At 39.7% G+C, this 20600-nt stretch overlaps 1 protein-coding gene, 1 non-coding gene and 1 pseudogene across 3 annotated transcripts; 1 reads left to right on the top strand and 2 right to left on the bottom strand.

Annotated features, from left to right (window-relative positions):
• The first annotated feature begins 1046 nt into the window (after nucleotides 1-1046).
• EAPP (E2F associated phosphoprotein) lies at nucleotides 1047-19595 on the top strand. Of its 2 annotated transcripts, XM_061182434.1 has the most exons (6): nucleotides 1047-1246; nucleotides 4289-4470; nucleotides 5550-5645; nucleotides 6657-6774; nucleotides 13592-13705; nucleotides 19009-19595. In XM_061182434.1, the coding sequence occupies exons 1-6, from the start codon at nucleotides 1173-1175 to the stop codon at nucleotides 19283-19285; spliced, it is 861 nt and encodes a 286-aa protein (XP_061038417.1). In that variant the 5' UTR covers nucleotides 1047-1172; the 3' UTR covers nucleotides 19286-19595. The 2 variants fall into 2 exon arrangements, with proteins under 2 accessions (XP_061038417.1, XP_061038418.1); XM_061182435.1 differs by lacking the exon at nucleotides 6657-6774 and having other exon boundaries at nucleotides 19009-19097.
• On the bottom strand, nucleotides 11129-11618 carry LOC133085405 (peptidyl-prolyl cis-trans isomerase FKBP1A-like; annotated as a pseudogene).
• LOC133086571 (U6 spliceosomal RNA) lies at nucleotides 12765-12871 on the bottom strand. The gene has a single exon (XR_009700323.1). It is a non-coding gene; the product is annotated as a U6 spliceosomal RNA (small nuclear RNA).
• Nucleotides 19596-20600: the final 1005 nt, after the last annotated feature.

Below are 20600 nucleotides of genomic sequence, written 5' to 3'. Positions count from 1 at the left end.
ATGGCAGGCTCAGCCCCTGAGTTTACTTGTTCTGTTACCAGTTGTAGGATTACAGCCAACTCCTTAGAATCTCTAATTCTTTTTTTTTTTTTTTAATAAATTCATTTATTTATTTGTTTATATTTTTTGCTGCATTGGGTCTTTGTTGCTGCGGGGGCTTTCTCTAGTTGCGGCGAGCAGGAGCTACTCTTCATTGCAGTGTGCGGGCTTCTCATTGCGGTGTCTTATCTTGTTGCTGAGCACGGGCTCTAGGCGCGCGGGCTTCAGTAATTGTGACACGTAGGCTCAGTAGTTGTGGCTCGCGGGCTCTAGAGCTCAGGCTCAGTAGTTGTGGTCCACAGGCTTAGTTCTCCGCGGCATGTGGGATCCTCCCGGACCAGGGCTCGAACCCGTGTCCCCTGAATTGGCAGGCGGATTCTTAACCTCTGCACCACCAGGGAAGTCCCAGAATCTCTAATTCTGAATTTTAAGTTTATGGGAGTAAATAAGTAGTCACTCAACTTTCGTGGATCAGAATGAATATGGATGTAAGGGCACATCCTTGAGGAGGGCCACAATTCTCAGAAAAGGAAAAATGGGTTCCCCAACAGGTGTCTCCTTCACATCACTGTGACTCATGGGAGAGTATTGTACCCCGCAAAGAGTTGGGTGGAGCAATAGTTGAAAACCAGGGAAGGGAGTTCCCTGGCGGTCCAGTGGTTAGGACTCCGCGCTTTCACTGTTATGGGCCTGGGTTCAATCCCTGGTCAGGGAACTAAGATTCCACAAGCCAAAGAGCATGGCCAAAACAACATACATATATATATATATATATATATATATATATATATATACACACACACACACACACACACACACACACGCATACATGTATATATATAAAACTTACTTATCTCCCCGCCACCTCCCCCTCCTCCTCTCCTCCCCGCCCCCCTCCCCCTCCTCCCCGCCCCTCCCCCTCCTCCCCGCCCCTCCCCCTCCTCCCCGCCCCTTCTCCCGGCTCCTCCCCCGCTTCCTCCCCCAGCCCCTCGCTTGGAAGATCTGCGCAGGCGCGCAGTGAGGGCGCGGACGTGCGGGCGGAAGTGGTGCTGGAGCGCTTTAGGAAAGGGACCTGCGGAGAAAGCAGGTACTCTGCCGACGCCTGTGGACGGTATCGGAGGGGGCAGGCCGCCATGAACCGCCTCCAAGATGACTATGACCCCTACGCAGTTGAAGAGCCTAGTGACGAGGAGCCGGCTTTGAGCAGGTAGGCCCCTACCCCACCCCGGTCCCCGAGGCTTCGGGCCGAGGCCAGGCCTCAGCCTCCCCCTCTCGCTGCGCTTGCCGGACCCGTACGGATCCTCTGTCCAGCGGTTCGGGCCCCTGTCGCGCCCCGCTGTCGCCTGTGGGACGCCGAGGCGGGTCTGGTGAGGTCGCGTAGCCACAGGGGAGGCGGGACCGACACTGGCGCGGGGAAGGGGCACATTCTGGAATTACGCGTAAGATTCAAAAGCCGTGAAATCGAATCCTGCTTCTGCAGCTACTAGCACTGTGACCGAAGGCAAGTCCTTTATCGTCGGTTTCTCATCTATAAAAAGGAATTATAATAAGTATATCACGAGTATGTTGTGAGGCACATGGGACTTACTGTGAAGTGACCATCATGAAGACTAAACTGCAATAAACAGAAATAAGGGGGTATTTAACTTTTTTTTTTGAGCACCTATTGTATGATTGCTGTGGGCTACAGAGGTCAGTCATAAGATTTTTGTTTTTGACAGGTTTAACGGTAAAGTAGGGGACATAAGATATATATATCTCGGAAGATATATGTCTCGGAAGTAAACGTGTATCTCAGAAGACCACTGTAGAAGAAGATGACCTGGGATAGTCACAGATGAAGTTCTATGGGAATTTCCAGAAGGGAGGGATTAATCCTATCTGGAGGAAAATTGCAGTTATGTTGACAAGAGATTTCCAGGAAAATTTAGCCGTTTTTTAAGCTGTCAGCAGATCCTGTTCATAAACTTTAAAACATTCTGTCCAACTAAGCTTTCAGTGAAAGTGCCCTTCTTTCAGTCACAATGTTTCCTTATATTATCCTGAGGAGGGGTTACAGGCATGGGAGATCACACTGCTGTGAAGATTTCTGTTGTGGGGAGTGAGGATGGATTCCAAGATTCCCTTATGAAGAGTTTCAATTAATGGGTCCAGTTTGTGAAAGTAGGCCTCAATTAGTAATTCAGTTTGATTGGATTCAGTGTTTCCTGAACTTGAGCTATTCTGCCATTACCATCCCCGTATTCACCCCTCTTATTATTTATTTAATCTTTTTCTTTAAGTTAATTTACATTTTTGTAGTTAAATGTCTTTTTTATGGCCTCGTGGTTTGCAGGATCTTAGTTCCCCGACCAGGGATCGAACCTGGGCCCCCAGCAGTGGAAGCCCGGAGTCCTAACTACTGGACCACCAGGGAATTCCCATGTAGTTAAATGTCTTTAAAGAGGCTTTATATTCCTGTGACAGTTGCCACTGGTAAGGTAACTGTAAAAATAAATACTTTGAAAACAAAACAGTGTTATTAGGCAGCATTGCCTGCTCAAGGCTCTGGATCGAATGCTCATTTTAAAAAGGGAGATTGTTTAGAGAGGTGTTTAAGAGGTGTCTCTCAGGATTTGATTTTACCATACCTAGAAGCGAATCTTTTATAGCGTATTACTGTTTCATGGAAGCTGGCAGAACACATGAGTCTTCTGAGTTGGAGACACCTGACAGCAGAGCATACAGCATGAGCATCATGTTTGTGTTGGTTGCTCTTACTTCCCAACTCCTGTTGGGGTTACATGGAGAGGCCCAGATGGGTGCTACACATTCATTGGGTTGGTACCATGGCTGAGGACCACTTGAGCTTGGAGAATCCACCTCTTTTACAGCAGGCAGTAAATATGCCACTAGAAGCCAGTAACCCCTCCTCCCACCTCCCAGTTGTGATCGTCAAAAATATCTGTAGCTATGCCAAATGTTCCCTGGGGGGGCAAAATTGCCCCTCAGTTGAAGAGTACTGGGGTAGTTCAAGGGTAATGGTGAGAGGTAAGGCTGAAAAGATAGGTTGAAACCAGATTGAGGAAGGTTCTTTTGAATGCTGTACTTAGAGTTTTGGTCATGGATGATTTTCTTTTGGATTTGGGTAGTGATGTGACGAGAGTTCTTTAGGAATAACATTCTGGCAGCAGGGTTAAGGGTGGAATGAAGCAGAAGAGTTTTGAGACCTGGAGATCCTTAGGCCATGGTGGTACAGGCAGAGTTAAGAGGACCTGAGTGAATATAGTGGTAATGGAGAAAGGGAGCATGCTGGTCAGGATGAGGAATGTCAGATGGGGAATTTTCTTGGGAGTAGAATCTGGATAAAGCCTCTCTCATTAGCAAAATTGATTGGTGTGAATTGTATTTTTCTTATTTACCTTCTGCTTGAGGCTCACAAGCATTGTTGTAGAAGAGAAAAATAGAGACGCAAAACCCAGGAATAGTCTGTAACTGTTCATCAGATCATGAATAATTGAACGTTATGTGTGTACTATTGATTATAGTAGAAAAGTCTTAGGCATTTCATCTTGATAAAATTTCATTCCTTCTGATATCTCATTTAATTCTGTCATACTGCTATTGATGGGGAAACCGAGGCACAAAAGGCCAAGGAAATTGGCAGAAATTGCTCAGGAGAATTTGGAATATAATTTAGCCCTCTCTCTCTTTTTAGTTCTCTGTAGCACTATGCCTTTTAAACTGTAATATTTACTTACTGTCTGTTACATTTTGTGTGGATGTATTAGCTATCTATTTGTTACATATATTAAGTTTTATTTAAGTATCCAGAGTTTAAAACAAACTCCCAGTTCTGTGAGGTAAATTTTTCATTGCTGATGGAATTATGAATTGGTGCAGTACTCTTGGAAAGTAGTGTGATAATTCTAGAAGTCAGAAAGATGTTTGCATCTAATTTTAGACATTTAACCTAAGGAAATCAACAGAAACAAAATTATATATACAGAGAGATTCATTGTAGTGTTTAATAGCGAAGAGAAATAACTGTATAGCATCTGCAAGAGGAAATGTTATGCAGACATTAAAAAATATATTTGGAAATATGCAGAAATGGTTGAACTATTAAGTGAGAAGAGCTGTATGTAATGATAGCTGAATCAAATGCAACCTTATAAAACTTAAATTTTTTGGGCAGTGAGATGATAGGCATTTGAAGTTATTTTAATTCTTTAATATTTATATTCTTTATGATTTAAATGTGTTCTAGTTCTGAAGATGAGGTGGATGTGCTTTTACATGGAACTCCCGACCAAAAACGAAAACTTATCAGAGAATGTCTTACTGGAGAAAGTGAATCCTCTAATGAAGATGAATTTGAAAAAGAAATGGAAGCTGAATTAAATTCCACCATAAAAACAATGGAGGACAAGTTATCCTCTCTAGAAACAGGTAAACTTTTAGTTAGATATTCATATAGATATTTTTCTAAGTTCCATAATGGCAGGGACCCTTATTTGTGCTCTGTTATGCCCCCAGCACTTTCAGTAGGTGCTTAGTAAATACTTATTGAATGAATGGATAAATGTGCTTGGCAACCTGAGCATAGTTTTCTTTCATTGCTAGTGAAGAAGTTTTCTGTGTTGCTGGAAAGAGACTGTTTAGCATTGTTTACTTGTATGATTTCCTTTTGTAATTTTTACCTCAGGATAAAAGAAAAAAAGACACACTAGCTTATAGAAGTATATTTAAGGTTATATAGCACTGATATAGCAGATTGAATGATGTGTGACCACAAATTACTGTCTCATTTTAGTAAGTAATGAAACATACTTCATTTTGATACTTGGTTTCTATGTAAAATATATCTGACTCGAAAACTTGTTTGTGAAGGTAGGACTCCTCAGAATTGGTTTCCATGTTGTTATGCTATATATTAACTGTTAAGAATTGAAAGCTATGTAATAATGATAAAAGCAAAAACAGATGTTAATTAAGAGGAAGAATTAGGGATGCAGGCATATGATGGCATAAGTATAGGTGATGTCATGGCACTAGGCACAGCTGAGGAGAGGAAGAATGTGTGCTTGACTCATTCTGCCTGACTCTTTGTAGAGCTCTTATCCTCTTTCTTCTAAAGTTCCTTAAAACAAGATGTTTATTTCCTGTTCTCCACAGTATACTGCATGGCTGAAAGGTAGAGATATATATGCCGGCAATGTGAAAATATGGCTATTTTATTTAATTAGATGTGCTTTTATCATTATTTATATATGCTTTCAGTCTCTTTGTGGGAAGGGAGAGAGAATAATTTTCTCATGATTTGGAACAGTTATTCAAGGAGGGGAAGTTCTCTGTAATTGCATAGGGCATAGAAATCCAGTGAGTCATTGATGTGAAAGTATTTTTCCACCCAAATGAAATTGGGAATGAGTTGATATCACTTTGAAGTGATGGAAGAATATATGGAGTTTTTTTCCTTGCCAATCCAGTATGGTTCAGTTTTTAAACTTCCCTTATGGTTTGACTAGGGTCTTCCTCAGGAAATGGGAAAGTTGGAACAGCTCCAACAAAGTACTATGATGATATATATTTTGATTCTGATTCTGAGGATGAAGACAAAGCAGGTAAGTAACATGTTTACCAGTTTTAGCAGTTATATTTTATGAAGGAAGGTTTACCTAGCAATTATTTGATATTAGGTTTTCCCTTTGAGTTTCATCTTTTAAGAAATTGCAGGCAGTTGATGTGAAAACAAAAGCACGATTGCGCATAAGAACAGATGGGGACGCGCCTGAGGACAGGGACTGAGGGTGGTGTTGCAGAGGCACGTCTGGGGAGAGGAAGAGTGTGTCCTGACTCAGTACCTCTTTCCTCAGGGCTCTTGGCCCCCTCTTCCTTCAGGTTCTTTAGCACAGCAACATTTGCTTTCACAACTGCAGATAGTTTCTAGATTTTACTCTCTTGCAGAATTTTCCCTAACTTGCTGCTTTTTTTAAATCAACCTCTCTGTTCTTTGTAATTGATTTTGTATAAATTTGAGCAAAGTTGAACACAATGACAAGAGCTAAAACTAACTTAATTATATCAGTAATTATGATGGAATACACAAATAACAAATTTATATGGTAAACAATTTTATATTTTTATATGTTGTTACATTAACATTGACCTGCCCAAGTAGGTCTAGTGTATGTGGTTGACCATAGTTTTTTTTTTCATTCATTTTTGTTCTGATTTCAGTAGCATTTTATGTATGAGAACTTATGGAGAATTTAAGACATAAAAATAGTTTCTAGGGACTCCCCTGGTGGTCCAGTGGTTGGGACTCTGCACTTCCACTGCCAGGGCCCAGGTTCGATCCCTGGCCAGGGAACTAAGATCCCACAGGCCGTGCAGCATGGCCGAAAAAAAAAAGTTTATATTCTTGACTGACTTTGAGTGGCCTTTTTGAGACTGACATCTCATTATTTGAACTCAGTTCTGAACTTTATTTGGAGGAATAGTTTAAAATATTTTTTTAGGAAAATATAACGAAAAACTATGTACCTTAGGAAACAGGTTTCTTCATTTTGTATAAAAGAGGTGTGGATTTTAGACATGATACTTAGCCATATCGTTAACATTTTCAAAACTAGCACAGGTGACCAAGAAAAAGAAGAAGAAACAACACAGAATTCCGACAAATGATGAATTACTATATGATCCTGAAAAAGATGACAGAGATCAGGCCTGGGTTGATGCACAAAGAAGAGGGTAAGAACTTAAATTTAAAATTAGAATCTTTAGGAAAAATGATTAAAAGATGATTTTCGCTATATTCACATTTTGAGTGTATGTGTATATGTTTATACAGACATGCATAAAGTTTGCGTAAAAGTTGCTGAATAGTTTATTTTAAAAATGAAAAGCAAATTTCAGTCAGACCATTGGTTTTTTATTTATTTATTTTTGGCTGTGTTGGGTCTTCGTTTCTGTGCGAGGGCTTTCTCCAGTTGCGGCAAGTGGGGACCACTCTTCATCGCGGTGCGCGGGCCTCTCACTATCGCGGCCTCTCTTGTTGCGGAGCACAGGCTCCAGACGCGCAGACTCAGTAATTGTGACTCACGGGCCCAGCTGCTCCGTGGCATGTGGGATCTTCCCAGACCAGGGCTCGAACCCGTGTCCCCTGCATTGGCAGGCAGATTCTCAACCACTGCGCCACCAGGGAAGCCTGGTTTTTTATTTATTTTTAAAAATATTTATTTACTTATTTATAATTGAAGTATAGGTGATTTACAGTGTTGTGCTAATTTCTGCTGTACAACATAGTGACTCAGTTATACACATACGTACATTCTTTAGGCCATTGGTTTTTTAAAAACTGTTGTTGAATTCAGACTGCTATAGCTAGTCAGTCTCTCCCTTTAAGAAACAAAACTGACTTTTTTCAAATAAACAATTTAAAATTACTTGGAGATTAAGAGTTTATGTGGGGAATTCCCTGGCGGTCCAGTGGTTAGGACTCCGCGCTTCCATTTCAGGGGTCATGGGTTCAATTCCTGGTTGGGGAACTAAGATCCTGCATGCCGTGGTACTGCCAAAAAAAAAAAAAAAAAGTTTATGTGGATAAACAGTGAATGTTATGTTTTCTACTTGAATGCTTGAATTGTTGTTTATAACTATTTACAAATTTGATTTTTTTTTAATTTTTAAATTTTTTTATAAATCTTTATTAGACTATAATTGCTTTACAATGTTGTGTTAGTTTCTGCTGTATAACAAAGTGAATGAGCTATATGTATACACATATCCCCATATCCCTTCCCTCTTGCATCTCCCTCCCACCCTCCCTATCCCACCCCTCTAGGTGGACACAAAGCACCGAGCTGATCTCCCTGTGCTATGCAGCAGCTTCCCACTAGCTATTTTACATTTGGTAGTGTATATATGTCAATGCTACTCTCACTTTGCCCCAGCTTCCTCCCGCCATGTCCTCAAGTTCATTCTCTATGTCTACGTCTTTATTCCTGCCCGGCCACTAGGTTCATCAGTACCTTTTTTAAAAAAATTAATTAATTAATTAATTAATTTATGGCTGCGTTGGGTCTTTGTTGCTGCACGCAGGCTTCCTCTAGTTGCGGTGAGCAGGGGCTACTCTTCGTTGGTAGCCCCTGTGGTGCTTCTCATTGCAGTGGCTACTCTTGTTGCGGAGCACGGACTCTAGGCGCACAGACTTCAGTAGTTGTGGCACGTGGGCTCAGTAGTTGTGGCTTGCGGGCTCTAGAGCACAGGCTCAGTAGTTGTGGCGGATGGGCTTAGCTGCTCTGCGGCATGTGGGATCTTCCCGGACCAGGGGTCGAACCTGTGTCCCGTGCATTGGCAGGCGGATTCTTAACCACTGTGCCACCAGGGAAGTCCCCATTTTTTTTTTTTTTTTTAAGATTCCATATATATGCGTTAGCATACGGTATACAAATTTGATTTTTTAAAGTTGAGGTAAAATTCACATGACATAATGTTAACCATTTTAAAGCAAACAATTTAGTGGTATTTAGTATATTCACAATGTTGTGCAACCGCTACCTATATTTATTTCAAACCATTTTCATCATCCTAAGAGGAAACTCCATACTCATTTTCAAATTTGATTTGATAAAGGCTGATTTATCATAAAAGTGAAAGCTGGGCAACTTACCACTATTTTTCCCTAACCTAGCTGTGTTTCAGAATCACCTGGTGAGAATGAAATGCAAACCCTTGAGTCCTACTCTAGGAGGTTTTGATTCCGCTAGGGTGGGGCCCAGAAATCGTACTTGTCAAGCCCAGAGGGCTTGTGATGTTATGTGGGTCTTTGTGCACCACCCTTTAGCTTCCACCCTCCCACTTTGTCCTTTCTTCCTCTCCTAGTTTCACCCATACACCACTTCCTCCAACTGCCCCTTGCAGTTATGTGATGAATATTTTTCACACTCACAAAGTGAAATGAACGTTTTAAGTGCTATGAGTGCTATTGAAATAATTAAGGAGCTTACGGTCTAGCTCCTTATTCTGGTAACAGAATTTGTCATGGAAGTAAGATGGAATGTATTTTCATTCTTATATAATCTTGAGAAGAAGTAACATCTTATTGACTTATTCACATTCCTGTGTCAAGCAGTAGTTGCCTTTTAAGACCACAGAAACCAGCTTCAAATAATGAATTCACTACATTTTAAGCACCACAAGGACAGTGATCATACCTATCTTGTTCAGTGCTGTATGCCAAGCACCTTGCATACTGCTGTATGGGCACTTAGCACCTATTGAATAAATGATTAAGTTATTTTCTTGGGGTTTGGGTTTTGAAATTTGCTAAGCATTGGAGGTATTTAATAACAATTATGAAATATATACCACGTGTTCTCAGTATTTTTCCCCACAAATATTTAAAGAGTTTAGGAAGTAATGCCAAATGATTTGCATTTTGCTGTTCAATTTTTAGGTGTTTTCCATAAGCCCCTTTTAAGAATATATACTTTTATCCTTCAGTGTCTTCATAAGCAGATTCATGCTTTATTTTTTCAATCGGCAAATATCTGTTGAGAATTTACTATATGCCAGACACTGTTCTAGACTCTTGAAATACAACAGGGAACAAAACAGACCAAAATCCTTAGGCACTTAGAGCTTACAACCCTTGCTTTTTTTTTTTTGTAATAACTTTTATTGAAATATAGTTGATTTACAATGTTGTGGGTTTCTTTTGTATTTTTGGCTGCATTGGGTCTTTCTGGTGCTCAAGGACTTCTCATTGTGGTGGCTTCTTTTGTTGCGGAGCACGGGCTCTAGGCACCAACTTCAGTAGTTGTGGCACGCGGGCTCAGTAGTTGTGGCTCGCAGGCTGTAGAGCACAGGCTCAGTAGTTGTGGCTCACGGGCTTAGTTGTTCCGCGGCATGTGGGATCTTGCCCGGCCAGGGCTCGAACACGTGTCCCCTGCTCTGGCAGGCGGATTCTTAACCACTGCACCACCAGGGGAGTCCACAACCCTTGCTTTTTAAATGTAGCTTTATTGTGGGTTTTTTTTTTTTTTTTTAATTAGACTGTTTTTTAGAATAGTTTTTTTTTTTTTTTTTGAGAAAAGCCAACATAAGGCACTTTCATTGCAGTAATAAAACTTGAAACTCATATGTAGTGCTGGGGGTAGCGGTAGGGGTGCGGGAGTAGGCAGCAATTTCTCTCACCAAATCACTACACAGGACAGCAAAGGGGTGAGAGGGTGAAAGGAGAAGCCAGCAAACTCTGAGATCAGCAGGGGGAGCTGAGCATCAAAAAACAGGAGATGCTGAAGCTGTGATGACCAGCATCATTTTCTTAAGACAACACTCAGGGATTTGTCATGATGGCTGGGCTTTCATGGGTGTTAAGTGTCTACAAACAGCACCTTCAATTTAACTTTCGATTGAAATTCTTAAAATTTAGGAAGTGGAGCTTGGATAGCTATGAGATTACAAAAGTCCTAAATATCCATTAGAAAAACCAGAGGATGGGAAAAAAAAAAAAAAATCCAGGCCATGAAAAAGGCTTCAGAGGTCCCTGCTGGCCCAGGGATAGACACCTGTAGTGTCCAACATCTCAGTGAAAACGATCTGCTTTCAAAAGGCAGAGGGTTAAGGGGAGGGTGGGGTTGGGACAGTGGAGGCAAAGGCTCTCCCCTTCCCACTTTAGTTTTGGGTAGGGCTTTTAATTCAGCCCGAGGACGTCACGTCACTTGGAGAATAATTCGGCCCTCAAAAGCACCTCAAATCTGCTATGGCTTTGCAGTGCAACAGCAAGAATGTTTAATATATGATAGATAAAACTTTCATCCAAAAATAAAATAAAATATAGATTCTGGCCCCCCCCCAACAATTCCTATTCTAAAGTTAACCCATTACTTGTGCTGTTAATACTTGAGTAATACGTAACTGGAAACCTAGATCCAAAGGACTGAAACTCAGTGTTCACCCCCAAATGAAAACAAAATAAAATGGGTAACTTGAGGTTTATGGCATATAGTTCAGGTCAACACACATACAAGGAGAAAGGGGAAGAGCAAAGCTGGTGACAACACATTCGGTCAGGGAAGATATTTATAGAGTGTAGTGGAACATCAGGAAAAGCTCCGTACGGACTTGCTGTGCTCACCTGGAGGCACCAGATCCTTCCATGGCACATCCAAGAATGGGGAGCTCAGGGAGGAGGCCATTCCTGTCATTCCAGTTTTAGAAGCTCCATGTCAAAGATGAGAGTGGCGTTAGGTGGGAGGATGCCTGGGTGCCCAGTGGCACCGTAGGCATAGTCTGGGGAGATAGCTTGGCTCTCTGACCCACGCTCATCTGGGCAACCCCTTCTTCCCAGCCTCGGATCACTTCCTGCTTGCCCAGCACAAACTTAAAGGGCTTGTTTCTTTCGCAGGAGGAATCCAGTTTCTTTCCATCTTCAGGCATCCCCGTGTAGTGCACCACGCAGGTCTGCCCGCGCTTTGGGAAGGTTCTCCCCTCTCTGGGGGAGATGGTCTCCGCCTGCACTCCCATGGCAGTGGCAGTGGCAGTGGACGCCGGGCGGGCAGGCGGCGCGACAGGCGGTGTGGACCGACAGTGGGTCTGGCGGCGGTTCCGCGGCTGTGCCAGAATAGTTTTAGGGGCACAGAAAAATTGAGCCGATGATGCAGAGAATTGCCATGGTATCCCCACACCCGCTGCAACAACAGCAACGCACGAGTCTCCCCTGTTGTTAACGCCGTGCGCTAATATGGTACATTCGTCACAGTTAATAATCGATGCATTATTGTTAACTAAAGTTCCTACTTGATTCAGATTTCCTTAGGTTTTTTTTCTCTTTTTTTAAAATATCGTATTTTACCTTTGGGTAGCAATTGTATTTAAAACACATTCATCTCTGTCACATTATTGATCCTGCACCATCCCAGTGAAGCCCAGTGGGCTTCAAATGACCCTATTTATTTATTTATTTATTTATTTATTTATTTATCTATTTATCTATCTATTTGTCTATCTATCCGCCACGTGGCTTGCGGGATCTTAGTTCCCTGACCAGGAATTGAACCCACACCCTCGGCAATGCAAGTGTGGAGTCCTAACCACTGGACCTCCAGGGAATTCCCCCAGATTTCCTTAGTTTTTACCTAATACCCATTTCTGTTTCAAGAGCCCATCCGGGATACCATGTTACATTTAGTTGTTATGTCTCCTTAGGCTTTTCTTGGCTGTGACAGTTTCTCAGACTTTCCTTGGTTTTGATGACCTTAACAGTTTTGAGGAGCACTGGTCAGGTATATTGTGGGAGGCTCCTCTATTGGAATTTTTTTTTTTTTTTTTTTTTTTTTTTAGCAGCAGAACTCAAGTTTATTAAAACAGCTATGACAAGTATAACAAAATCTACATCTGCTTGTGCTAGGCCAGTGTATTTCTGTACAAACAACAAGATAACGCTAGATAATGACAATTAACACTTTGAAAGCATAGTATACAAAACAACATGTCTTCATCAAAAAAAAAAAACAACCCTTCATAAAAGTGGGGAAAAAAATTCTCCCTGTGCCCCCCAAAGGAGGTCTTCACAGGCTGGCCAGCTCCATCCCAACTCTGAGGTACCAAAGGAGTTCCAAGTGCAAACTGAAGGGATGAACAAGCAACTCCCCCACTCCCACATCCGTTAAACGCACAATCCAGCTGATCTTGTGGCAGAGTGCCTTTTCGTGGAATGATTCAACAATCATAGATAAAAAAATATGGAATGCTTTGCGAATTTGCTTGCCATCCTTGCGCGGGGGCCATGCTAATCTTCTCTGTATCGTTCCAATTTTAGTATATGTGCTGCCGAAGCGAGCACTGGAATTTATCTAATGTTTTCTTATGATTAGACTGGAATTAGAGGTTTTGGGGAGGAAGACCACAGAGGTAAAGTGCCGTTTTCATCACTTTGTATCAAGGGCACATACTATCAGCGTGATTTATGACTGTTAATGTTGATCTTGTTCACTACGGTGAAGTAGTATTTGTCAAGTTTCTCTACTGTAAAGTTACTCTTTCCACCCCTTTCTGTACCATGCTCTTTGGAAGGATGTCACTATGTTTAGCCTAGACTTAAGGAGTCTGGAGTTATGCTCCTCCTCCTTGAGGGGAGAGTATCTTCATAAAGTATTTGTAATTCTTATGTATGGGAGATGTGTCTATTCTCCCCCATTTATTTATTTATTAAGTAATTTATGTCAGCATGGACTCATGGGTATTTATTTATATTTTGGTTATAATTCAATACTACTTTATTTTGATGCTCTAATTGTTTTGGCTTCAGTCATTGGGAGCTCTTTCAGTTGGCTCCTGTGCCCCTTTAACATTCCTGTCTCATCGTGGGTTTTTTGTTTTTTCTTTCTGAGCACTTCCTTACTTTCTGGCCCTACAGGATATTCCAGGTCCATCTCGTATGCCCCATTCCTGGAATCAACCATTTCTCTAAGGGGTACTGGTTTCTTTTATTGGGAGAGTGGCATTAGAAAGCAAGATTTGGCTTCAGTGTGTTTCCCCTCTTCACCTTCTTTTTCTGTTCTAGCTACCATGGTTTTGGAATACAGCGGCCACGTCAACAACAACAACCTTTTCCAAATAGTGATGCTGTCTTGAATTGCCCTGCCTGCATGACCACACTGTGTCTTGATTGCCAAAGGTAACGGATAAAGGGTAACAACACACACACACACACACACACACACACACACACACACGAAAAAAACCACTTGGTAGTCCTTGTTTAAATCAGAAATAGACTTTTGAGGTGTTGAGGAATTCTGATAAAGTTCTGTCCTCATATATCCCTGGTGCTGCATGACTAATCTTTATACAAATAATTTTCGTTACACATAGTCTGTTATAAATAGGTTTTCTAATAAAGTACTTGCCAGTGCTGACAAGGGTTCAGTAAAACTGCATATATGTTGTGGGATGACAAAATCTCTCAAATACACTCTTATTTTTTTTTCTGTTGTGATAAAATACATGTAACATAAAATTTACTATTTTAACTGTCTTAAAAATTTTGCTGTAAAAGAGTACTTCATTTGAATATTCAATTTATTGTCAACTAGACCATTTTAAAATTTTTTAAAATTTAATTTAAAAAATTAATTTAGTTTTTAATTTTTAAAAAAATTTAAAATTAATTTTTATTTTATTTATTTGGTTGGGCGGGGTCTTAGTTGCGGGAGGCGGGCTCCTTAGTTGTGACTCAGGCTCCTTAGTTGTGGCATGTGAACTCTTAGTTGCGGCATGCATGTGAGACCTAGTTCCCTGAGTAGGGATCGAACCCGGGCCCCCTGAATTGGGAGCACGGAGTCTTAACCACATCGCCACCAGGGAAGTTTCTATTTTCAATTTTAAATAAAGCTGTTTTCCCAGCTTTATTGAGATGTAATTGACATACAGCATCGTATAAGCTTTATGTATACAGTGTAATGATTAGATATTCAAATATATTGCAGAATGTTTACCACAATAAGGTTAGTTAACACAGCTATCACCTCACATAGTTACCTTTTTTTGTGTGTTTGTGGTGAGAACTTTTAAGATTTACTCTCAGCAGTTTTCAAGTATGCAGTACAGTATTGTTAACTGTAGTCATCATGCTGTACCTTACATCTGCAGAACTTAATTCATTATAAGTACCTTTTGACCACCTTCATCCATCTGCCCTTCCCCACCAACCAACAGTTAACTTTGTTTCTATGAGTTCAGTTTTTTTTTTAGATTCCACATATAAGTGAGATCATACATTATTTGTCTTTCTCTGTCTGACTTTTTTTACTTAGCATAATGCCTTCAAGGTTCATCCATGTTCTTACAAGTGGCAGGATTTTTTTTCTTTTTTTATGGCTGAGTAATATTCCATTGTATATACATACCATATTTTCTTTATTCATTCATCTGTCGATGGACATGTAGGTTGTTTCCATGTCTTGGCTATTGTAAGTAAGGCTGCAGTAGGTTTTTGGGAGGAAGACCACAGAAATAAAGTGCCATTTTCATCACATTATGTCATGGGCACAAACTATCAACATGATTTATGACTATTAATGTTGACCTTGATCAACTGGCTGAGGTAAGGGCGCAGATATCTCTTTGGGATAGTGATTTCATTTCCTTTGTATACATACCCAGAAGTGGGATTGCTGGATCATATGATAGTTCTATTTTTAACTTTTTGAGGCTCCTCCATACTGTTTTCCATAGTGGCTGTACCAATTTACATTCCCACCAGTAGTACACAAGGGTTCACTTTTGTTATTTCTTGTCTCTTTGATAATACCTTTTCTAACAGGTATGAGGTGATACCTTATTGTAGTTCGGATATGTAGTTCCCTGATGATTTGTGATATTGAGTACCTTTTCGTGTGCCTGTTGGCCACTTGTATATCTCTTTTTGGAAAAATGTCTATTCAAGTCCTTTGCCCATTTTTTAATCGGATTTTGTTTGGTTTTTGCTATTGAGTTGTATGAGTTCCTTATATATTTTGGATATTAACCCCTTATCAGATATATGATTTGCAAATATTTTTTACCATTCCATAGGTTGCCTTTTTATTTTGTTGATTGTTACTTTGCTATGAAGAAGCTTTTTAGTTTGATGTAGTCCCACATGTTTATTTTTGCTTTTGTTTCTTGTGCTTTAGGTGTCAGCTCCAAAACTTCATTGCCAAGACCAATGTCAAGGAGCTTTTTCCCTATGTTTTCTTCTATGAGTTTTATAATTTCAGATCTTACATTTTAGTCTTTAATCTATTTCAAGTTAATTTTTGTCAGTGGTGTAAGTTAAGGGTCCATTTTCAGTTTTTTGCATATGAATATCCAGTTTTCCCAATACCATTTATTGAAGAGACTGTCTTTTCCCCATTGAATATTCTTGATTTCCTTGTCAAATATGGTGTATGCATGGGTTTATTTCTGGGCTCTTGACTGTGTTCTGTTGATCAATGAGTCTGTTTTTATGCCAATCCCATACTGTTTTGATTACTATAGCTTTGTAGTATAGTTAGAAATCAGGATGTGTGATGCCTCCAGCTTTCTTTTTCTTTCTCAAGATTGCTTTGGCTATTTGGGGTCTTTTGTGGTTCCATAACAAATTTTAGGATTTTTTTTCTATTTCTATGAAAAATGCCATTGGAATTTTGATAGGGATGACATTGAATCTATAAATGGCTTTGGGTAGCATGGACATTGTAGCAATATTAATTATTCCATTCTATGAAAACAGGATATCTTTACACTTATTTGTGTTTTCGTCAATTTCTTTCATCAGTGTTTCATAGTTTTCAGTGTATAGATCTTTCACCTCCTTGGTTGAATTTATTCCTAAGTATTTTATTATTTTTGATGCTGTTGTGAATGAGATTGTTTTCTTAATTTCTCAGTTTGTTAGTGAAAATGCAACAGATTTTTGTTTATTGCTTTTGTATCCTTAATCTTTACTGAATTTGTTTATTTAACATTTTTTTGGTGGAGTCTTTAGAGTTTTATATATATAAGATTGTGTCATCTGCAAACAGAGACAATTTTACTTCTTCCTTTTCTATTTGGACACCTTTTCTTTCTTTCTTTCTTCCTTTCTCCCTCCCTCCCTTCCTTCCTTCCTTTCTTTCTTTCTTTTTTTTTTTACCTGATTACTTTGGCTAAGATTTCCAGAAATATGTTGACTAGGAGTGCTGAGAATGGGCACTCTTATCTTGTTCCCTATTTTAACCATTTTAAATGTACAATTCAGTGACATGAACTACAGTCACAATTGTACAGCCATCATGACTATCCATTTCCAGAACTTTTTCGTCACACCAGACAGAAACTCTGTACCCATTAGACAATAATTCCCTATTCTCCACCCCTACTCACCCCAGCCTCTGGTAATCTCTATTCTACTTTCCTTTTTGGATTGTTCATTGCTAGTGTATAGAAACACAACACATTTCCATGTGTTCATTTTGTACTCTGCAGCTTTGCTGCATTAGTTTATTAGCTCTAATAGTTTTTTTGTGTAATCTTCAGAGTTTTCTGCATATAATATCATGTCATCTATGAACAAAGTAAATTTTACTTCTTCCTTTCCAATTTGGATGCCTTTTATTTCTTTTTCTTACATAATTGCTCTGATTAGAACTTCCAGTACTTTGTTCAATAGAAGTGGTGAAAGCAGGCGTTTTTGTCTTGTTCCTTGTCTTAGAGGAAAAGTTTTCAGTCTTTCATCATTGAGTATGATGTTAGCTATGAATTATTTATTTATTTATTTATTTATTTTATTGGCTACGTTGGGTCTTCCGTTGCTGTGCGCTGGCTTTCTCTAGTTGCAGCGAGCGGGGGCTACTCTTTGTTGCGGTGCGAGGGCTTTTCATTGCAGTGGCTTCTCTTGTTGTGGAGCACAGGCTCTAGGCACGCAGGCTTCAGTAGTTGTGGCACACGGGCTTCAGTAGTTGTGGCTCATGGACTCAAGAGTGCAGGCTCAGTAGTTGTGGCACACGGGCTTAGTTGCTCCGTGGCATGTGGGATCTTCCCGGACCAGGGCTCGAACCCGTGTCCCCTGCATTGGCAGGCGGATTCTTAACCACTGCGCCACCAGCGGAGCCCAGCTATGAATATTTCATATGTGGTCTTTATTATATTGAGGAGGTTTCCTTCTATTCTTAGTTTATTGGGTGTTTTTATCATGAAAGAGTGTTGAATTTTTCAAATTTTCTTTATGCATCAGTTGAGATGATCATGTGGTTTTTTTCCTTATATTCTATTAATCCAAATATACTTTTGCTCTTTTCCTCTCCTTTTCCTTTTTTTCTTTTCTCTTTTTCTGGTAGCCTTATAAATGTCTACTTTAGTCCATGTTCTGAATCAGGTTAACTGAAATTAAATGATGATGTTAGGTGGTAGATTTGTTCTAGTCACTAATGGGTAGCCAGATGTAATTTACTCTTATTAGCTAGCTTGATGTTTCTGATCATCTGCAACAATTAATTTTTGTACTCTTCATATGAGCTCTTAAGCTTTTTGTATATAAATTGACACCTAGAATATGAAATAAAGAAAAAGTAAAATATCTTTGTACTTAAGTTGCTTCTCTTTTAAATTAAACCATGTTACCATGTTACAGGGTTCCTATACCCAAAATAAGTTGCTTCGTGATCTAACAGTAGAAATTGGGCTTGGTAAAAATTGTGTTCCATATTAAGACAGGATTCCAGTACAGTGGAGTATAAATGAAATTTTTATGGCTTCATCTTGAGAAACATCAGCCTGGTAGTGGTGGTGGTGGAAGAGGAGATGATCAGCATTCAGAACTAATGAAGGCATAACTTGACTTCACTGTTTTTAACCAGATAGATATTTCTGTTGCATGAGGTTTAAGGGGGAAAAAAAGGAAAATAACTTACTAAGTCGAGAAAGAAGTAGGAAAATATTAAGTGTATGAGGAGAACAAAGAAAGCATTATCTATTCTTTAGACTGTTGGAGTACTATTCTTTAGACTGTTGGAGTAAAGCCAAGAGTGGACATTATAAATCAGATGCTCTTTAAGCTTTTAAAACTGTAGCTTTTACTAAAATAGTGACCAGAATGGCACTACGTGGTAATGAGAGGAGGGCAGAGTCTCAGGTCACAACAGGAAAAAGACACAGTCAAAGATTTTTTAAACATTACCTCTCAGGTTTCCAATAGCTTTTCTTGTCTAAGTTGGAAGAGCAAATCAAAAAATTTTTTTCTGAAATAAAAGTTACTTTTAGAGCAGTAGAAAAGAGGATATATTCATTAGTATCTGTTAAAAAGTCTCCTCCTGTTCTTAAAATAACTCTTAAAAGCTCTTTAATTTCCCATTTTGTTCTCATGTTTTTACTTTGGTTGGTATTTCAGTAAGTTTTTGGTATTCTCACATTTTATCTAAATGTGTAACTATTAAAATAGAATGTAAATCCAAATTCTCCATTTCATTTTCCTCTTAGGCATGAATCATACAAAACTCAGTATAGAGCAATGTTTGTAATGAATTGTTCTATCAACAAAGAAGAGATTCTAAGATACAAAACCCCAGAGAACAGGAAGAAAAGGCGAGGCCATAAGAAGATGAGGTCTAACCAAGAAGATGCTGCGGAGCAGGCAGAGACAGATGTGGAAGAAATCTATCACCCAGTCATGTGCACTGAATGTTCCACCGAAGTGGCGGTCTATGACAAGGATGAAGTCTTTCATTTTTTCAACGTTTTAGCAAGCCATTCCTAAATAGCTAAGTTGGCATTTAGTTGCCCAATACCGTATACAAGGCAAATATGGACAGTTATATTCCTCCTGCCTACTCATCTCAAGTGACATTCTGAGTGGTTATTTGAGGAAGCAGTGTTTCATCCTTATCTTTTTGGAAAAAAATGGTTATCTACCTTCATCCCTCCCCTTCCTTTTTAAAAAAAATTTTTCCCCAGCTCTGATGGGACTCGTTATTCATTCTCTTTTTGATAGATATTTGGAAACTGGGGCTTTTTATTTATTAAAGCTCTTTAGAATTAAAATGTTCTGGAGTTACAGGTAACTTTTGTTTCAGAGTGTTATTTTTATTTTTTATTTTGGATATACCCTTGGTGTGCTTAATCTAGAAACTGTTTCCTCACTTTTGTCTATATATATGTATTTTTTTCTTTTTTTAAATTGGGGTATAGATGCTTTACAATGTTGTGTTAGCTTCTGTTGTACAACTAAGTGAATCAGCTGTATGTATACATATATCCCCTCCCTCTTGGACCTCCCTCCCACCCTTTCTGTCTATATTGTTATTGCTAAGAAGTATCTTTATTTCCCTTCTAACCCATAGGATGGAGTGAACAGTATTTAGTAACTGTTACAATTACATGAAGTTAGTATTGGGGTGCCTTGAGTAATTAACATAGGTCTTTCCTTAAAAGGGTGGTACTTAATCAGTATTCTAAACTTAATGAATTAACACAGTAAAATAGAAATTTGTGGTAAGGAAGAGCAAACTCACCCTCCAGCCTTAGACTTAAAAATTTTGTTGCTGGGCTTCCCTGGTGGCGCAGTGGTTGAGAATCTGCCTGCCAATGCAGGGGACACGGGTTCGAGCCCTGGTCTGGGAAGATCCCACATGCCGCGGAGCAACTGGGCCCGTGAGCCTGCGTGTCTGGAGCCTGTGCTCCGCAACAAGAGAGGCCGCGATAGTAAGAGGCCCGCGCGCCGCGATGAAGAGTGGCCCCCCGCTTGCCACAACTAGAGAAAGCCTTTGCACAGAAACGAAGACCCAACACAGCCATAAGCAAATAAATAAATAAATTAAAAAAAAAAAAAATTTTGTTGCTGTCGCTTGTGCTACCATTTATTCCGGAATTTCTCTTGCCAGCAATGAAGGTATGTTTGTTTTTGCTCTTAATAATAGAAAAATCATTAGTGGTAGCTTGGAGGAAATTGCATTGTAGGCATCTGTACATTTTAGCTTTTTAAAAGAATATGATTGGATTGTTTCCAAAAACAGCATTAGGAAACTCACGGTCCTCTTGTTATTTTAATACAGATGTGATAGAGTGGAAGGAAA

The sequence above is a fragment of the Eubalaena glacialis genome, chromosome 2, assembly GCF_028564815.1.
Source record: "Eubalaena glacialis isolate mEubGla1 chromosome 2, mEubGla1.1.hap2.+ XY, whole genome shotgun sequence".
In the NCBI taxonomy this organism is placed as follows: Eukaryota; Metazoa; Chordata; class Mammalia; order Artiodactyla; family Balaenidae; genus Eubalaena; species Eubalaena glacialis.
The sequence above is the reverse complement of the archived record's forward strand: the minus strand, read 5'-3'. Positions and strand labels throughout refer to the sequence as shown.